This window comes from Haplochromis burtoni, unplaced genomic scaffold, assembly GCF_018398535.1.
Source record: "Haplochromis burtoni strain Fernald_Lab_line unplaced genomic scaffold, NCSU_Asbu1 Contig_288, whole genome shotgun sequence".
In the NCBI taxonomy this organism is placed as follows: domain Eukaryota; kingdom Metazoa; phylum Chordata; class Actinopteri; order Cichliformes; family Cichlidae; genus Haplochromis; species Haplochromis burtoni.
The window spans coordinates 351016-357014 of record NW_024582649.1 but is presented as its reverse complement, the minus strand read 5'-3'; the positions used below and the strand labels follow the sequence as shown (position 1 = coordinate 357014).

The window sequence follows — 5999 nt, the reverse complement described above, 5'->3', positions numbered from 1 at the left end:
CCCCTTATTGGTCAAATAAAGTTTCCATAGCCATACCTGCCAAAGAAACAAACCCATCGCCCAGTTAACAGAGCTGCCATAGATCAGCGGTCCCTAACCCCCGGGCCTCGGACCAGTACCGGGCCGCAAGAGTTGAGGCTCAGGTGTGAAATGTATGGTTTTCAGGGTTTTTATCGGTTTTCAGCGTTATTTTGTTATCGTTTTTACGTTTACTCGGTTTTCCTGGGTCTTTTCAAGTGTGTTATGAATAAATCTTCTTTTTTTCGGTACCGGTACTAGTTTTATTTTGTTGTATTTATCCGCGACACTTTAAAGGCCGGTCCATGAAAATATTGTCGGGCATAAACCGGTCTATGGCGCAAAAAAGGTTGGGGACCGCTGCCATAGATGTCCAGAAAACGCCTGACAGGATGCAGGTTTCACTGAGCTGTTGTTTCGTTTTATTCACTCAACCTCGGGTTTTGTTCATGTTAGATGATTTCTGTTTGGAAACAGTGATAATTTTCTCTTCTTTTGTCATAACTGACGAGTAGCAAATAATTTTCAGGAACAGAAAATGGGCAGCTGTCCAGAACCTCTGACAGAAGACTTGAATGACTTGTAGTTGAATTTATTATTAATGTTTCTGTGGAGTGACACACTGATTTATGCTCATCACCACATCATGGTTGTTTTTCTGCTGCTATTCTTATAGCGTTGATTCTCAAACTCCAAAAAATCTGATTGGCCTTTGATGTCTTTTTTTGTTTTATATATCATTTCAACTTTTTTTAAATATCTAACCTTTTCCATTTTATGTTGAGTCAGTTAGATTAATTGCATGAATTTAGTAGTAATAATTGAACCAGATTACCTCTGTGTATTAATGTAACATGTTTTCTTTGTGGAAAAACCGGCCTCCAGGAAATAAAACAAACTAGCCCCAAGAAAAGAAATTCAAAAAAGTACAGTAAATTCCACCTGATTTCTGAACAACTCACATTAGTTACATTTACTGCTTATTGAAAGTTTAAAAGCTCAGGTAGCACTGTTAAATTGTTTTAAATAGTCAAAACAAGCTACAAAACATAGCAAAATGAAAATGAGGCTGATTTTGCATTGCCGGCATATAAACAGTAAAGCTAGTCTGTGTTGTTCAGTGTATTTTCCTCTTTAGCCCAGTGTTATGTAACGGACACGACATGAAATTATATGAGTCATGGCCCATATATAATATCTCTCTGCCCTTAGTCACCTTGAAACAGTTTGCAAATTGTTGCTGGACATAATTCTGCTACAGTACTTTCTTTATAACTCTTAACATCTTTCTCCTAATGATTGTATTTTCATATTCTATATACTGTGCCCAGATTAACTCATAAATATGCTCAGCCAAACCCCAAAGCTGCAGCATAATCACAAGCTCAACCCTGAAATAAGACTCAAAGACTCCGACTAAGAATCAGTTGACAATCAATTTGAAGGTCACCCTGAAATGATTAAATGAGTCAGTCTTGAATTACAACAGTGAGAACTGAGAGATGATAAATGTGAAAGCTCCAGGAACAGAGAGGGGCCATCCAGAGTGATGAGGCTAAGAAGTAAGATCACTTCACCGATGAAGAAGACGAAAGGCGCTCGCTTACTGCTGGATCCTGGAGGTTCCTGCTCCCAACACGGCTGGTCTCTGGATGAATGGATGGACAGAAAGAGTAGGTTTGTTAGAGCAAAGCTGATGAAAACATAACATATTAGTCACTCCCTTTAAGCAGTTCATAGTGTTTATACCGTTCATGCTGCCCGACACTGCCAATCAATTTGGCTGATCGAGGTCATCTTTTTGGGCACGTCAAGAAAGCTTTGAGAGGAAGCATCAAATTCTGCTTCATCACTGCTTTGGTTTCCTTGCTTATGCCGACTTTGCCACTAGTTGAGACAATCAACTTGGATCTCAAACAAACTGTGTGCCACCGTTCAGCTACGGTGCGCATTGAACTGGAGTTTTTTTCACCACACCAAGATTCTTTCCATTTGCCTGATTTGACACACTTTGCCAATTTTGTGAACATGAACACTCAAGTTGGAAGCCAGAGCAAGACTTGTACTGAAAGATCTCAAAATAACATCTATGGTATTGCTGAAAGCAGTCCAAATGACCCCCTTTTTAAAAGCAAGATTATCCTGACCAGGACATCTTGAACTTTCGATTTTACTTTGTCAGCATACAGGAATCTGGTGAGGTTGTTACAATTAAAAAAAATCTAATGAATAAAACAAAACCAGACAAAGCCTGTACTCAGTCTGACATACACAGTCCAGCCAACAAAATATGACTGTAGTTAATGTAGATTAATCCACCGTGGAAAAAAAGTTCAATAAATGCCTTTTTTCATATCACCAAAAGATTACTCAAGATGAATTCAGCCAGCTGAGACACAAGTGTTACTGTGCATTTTAAAGCTGTAATATGCATTCGAAATGAAACCTTTAGAATCTACGCTCTTTCTGAAGATATGCTTTTCCACATCAGATCATTTTTCCCTCTTATTTGCTTTTTGTTGTGAATCTATTAAATGCTGAATATATTACATTTTTTCAGTTGTTCTTTTACAGCATGAATCGTATTGAATAATTTGATGTTTTATACATTCAGCAGCGCTCTCTATTCATTCCATGTACATAAGGTGTGTATCGATATTCAGCTTCGTCCAGTCTTCTTTGTGATGAAACTTTCCAAACATGAGTAAGCGATGAAGCCTGAACACACTTTCAAACACACACACACACACACACACACACACACACACACACACCCTCTCGCTCCTGTGTTTTGCTGCAGACCTTCTGCTGTCTGGGTCACAGAGCACATCATGAGTCGCATTCAGGATTGCTTTAATTGCACCTGTGTCTGTGTGTACAGTGTGTGTATGTGTGTGCGTGTGCGTGTGCGTGTGAACAGGTGGGCTAGACTGGGCCACGCCATGGGGGTCAGGACCAGCTGTACACATCGCTGGTATGATGTGTGTATGTAAGTGTTTGTGTGTCCTTTTGTCATGGTGTTACATGCAGTGTGTGTGCTCACTAAGCTTGATTTTGCTCTTTCATTTTGTTGTGTATGTGGGTTTGCCCTCTTGATAAGTCTGTGCATGCACATTTGTGTGTGCGCGTGTGTGCATGTGTGTACAACATGTCTGTCTAACCTGCAGCTGTTGGGCTGTCAGAGCTTCTACCTGGACTCTTATGCCCTGCCCTCAGGGGTGTGTGCATGTGCATGTTTGTGTGTTTAGAGTATGGGGGCAGTAGGGTTTGCTTAGCCCTGGAGGCACCCATAGGGCGGCCACATCTCTTTCTCTCTTACACACACAGGCGCACACACACATACACAGTCACAGATATACACACGCTCCAACACACACACACATACAGATTGTGTCAGTGATGGCTTTTGTTCTTGTTCTGCAGCTTTCTGGTTTGATTTGATTTTAAAAAGAAAGAGTAAGATGAAAGCAAAATAAATTCACTGTTTGTGTGGACCCAGCATAATGCAGAATAGCCACAGTTAGTTTATAAAATTTATAGTTATTAACAAGACATTACGACACATGTGAGGTGACTATTACAGTATTTCAATTTGCATCATTTATGTGAAAGCCATTAAAACTCCGATCATTAGGGTTACAGCCTGAACCTGAATTCACAAAACACGATGAGCTCTAACTGAGATGAGTAATGTGGAGACAACTTGGACATTCAAGTTGTCTCCACATTTGAGAAGATATTTTGACAAATAATCACATAATATAAACCAAGAAAAACACTTTTTGGTTTTGCACATGTAAATTCTATTTCATTTGTGGCATGTGCTGACGTTGCAGACATCGTCTGGCTGCAAAGTCAGCATCATGGACACGGGAATGCTCTTTTTTTCATGTGTAATGAGTTAACTCAGGATAAGTGGAAGAAAGCCATTAGGGGTTAAAGTTAAGTCACACATGAGGTGAGATGTTTGTCTTCTTCTGATTCTTCCAGTTAAGAAACTCTTTTTGCGTTAATTTCATTTTATTCTGATAAATAAAGAGATAGCAGGAAATAATTCTGGTGTTGGTTCATCTTTCATTTTATATCTATTCAGTACGATTCAATGACTATATGTCATAACAAGACAACGGTTATTCAGTGTTTGCTGGGTAATAACACATAACTTTAAGCCCTTATACAATTGGAAATGGCAATGGCAATTTTATTTATATAGCACATTTCATTATAATTTAAATCAGGTATACAAAAATTCACCATACAAGACATTATCATAACAGCCTTTGTTTTGGCTTCTGCCTTTCTGTGATTGACTCTGTAGGCAGTGACAGCAATACATAATACAGGAGTAGAGCACTGCCAAATCCAATAATCACACAATATCCCTAGTCTAAATGTGTCCAGTGATGGATAGATAAATGATGGTGAAAATGCTGTAACACCATATGTGACTTCTTTTCCCGTGTCTTAACCTACCCTGATGGTACCCGTCCTGTAGGTGGGCTGTCTCACTGAGGCTTGGCTCCGCCCCTGGGCTGTCCTGGCACTTAACTGAGAGCTCCCCTAATAGAGAAAAAGAGAAACAGAGCGTTGTGGAAAAATTAGGAACATTGAAACAAATACCTAAATCAAATTAAAGAACAAAGTAGATAAAGAGAGGAAGAAAAGATGGGAAAAATTGTTCAGTCATTTTTGTTTCATTGTTTCAACAGTGAGAAAGAGACGGTAGGGAGCTGCGATGTATGGCTAAAAAGTGAGTAAAGAGAGAGACAAACGAGAAGGGAGAGAAGAATAAATCAAAACAGCATTATCAGCCTGAAATGTTGTTTGTCTTTGTTTCCTAATCGGCTTGCACTTTCTTTGAGCCCAAACTGATGAAAAGTTACAAATTAAAACAATGAGCATCAGGCCGAAAACAATTCTCTCCCCCACTTCACTACGCGCTCTTAATTGGTTCGCAACTAATCGCTTTGTAATACTTGGGTAGCTATTATCCCTCCACATACTTATAACAATACCAGGAAGTCATGCACACAAACACAGATACACATATGCATACAGTTCCGCTTACATAAGCTAGCAGAGACGCATCTACCCCCACTTTTGCTTTTTCTTTCCTTCATCTGTTTGCTGCTATTTTAATAAATTAAAAACTAATGAGAACGCTAAACCAGGACAAAACGGCTGCTGCAGGTCTGGTGATTCTGTTAACAACTGAGAAAAATAAATATTCAAAAACACAAAAGGAAAGCTACAATCAAATAGTTTTATAATCAACAAAGAAAGCAAAAGTTAAATAATGAAAAATACTGAGAATAAATCTCACAAACTAATAATTATATCCATGAAAAACTAATATAAATCATTTTAATGTAATATTTCTGACAAAAAATGAAAAATTCCTTAGTTTTTGTTCTTCTTTTAGTACCTTTTTCATAGTAGTTGGCCTGCTGTGCTACATCTCTTTTAGATATTTGTGCATTTGATTTGGTAAAGGTCACAGTACTGCCAGATTTGCATGTTGAATTCCCACTGTAATTGCCCAAAGCCCTACTTCACTTTCATTTCAGCTGTTAATTAAGTCACATTTCCATAATAAAAAGAAGTAAGTTGGCTAATTACTATAGGGATCTGACACAAACAAGTAAACGCCTCTGTCTCTGATCTCCTAAAGGGTGATTTTCCAGCCATTATTGTCAGGAAAGCTGTAAAACACAAAACTTAAACTCATTGTTACAGAGATTTAAACTTAATGCTAACAAAGCATGCCAAATGTTTGGAAGAATGTTGATACTCGGTTAAATATGGTGGTGCTGGAAGCTAGAAGCAATATGGACTATTGGGAAGGTTAGCTGTTAATTTGTTTGCTACCAGTTTCAGACAGTATAAAAGCTTAACATAGCTACTGCTATTAAGACTTGAGTTGAGTCTTTCTACCATTGCCAGATTAGTTGCCAAAACTAAACCAGACTAAACTAAAATAA

The 5999-nt window shown here is 38.4% G+C and overlaps 1 protein-coding gene across 2 annotated transcripts in view; it reads right to left on the bottom strand.

Annotated features, from left to right (window-relative positions):
* Positions 1–281: 281 nt before the first annotated feature.
* akap6 (A kinase (PRKA) anchor protein 6) overlaps positions 282–5999 on the bottom strand; it is a 234426-nt gene continuing 228708 nt past the window's right edge. For both annotated transcript variants that reach the window (XM_005941009.3, XM_005941011.3), the window contains exons 22-23: positions 4492–4578; positions 282–1666 (exon numbers count right to left, since the gene is read on the bottom strand). In XM_005941009.3, coding sequence (XP_005941071.1) covers positions 1622–1666; positions 4492–4578 — 132 coding nt within the window. In that variant the 3' untranslated portion in view covers positions 282–1621. The remainder of the gene's footprint in view (positions 1667–4491; positions 4579–5999) is intronic.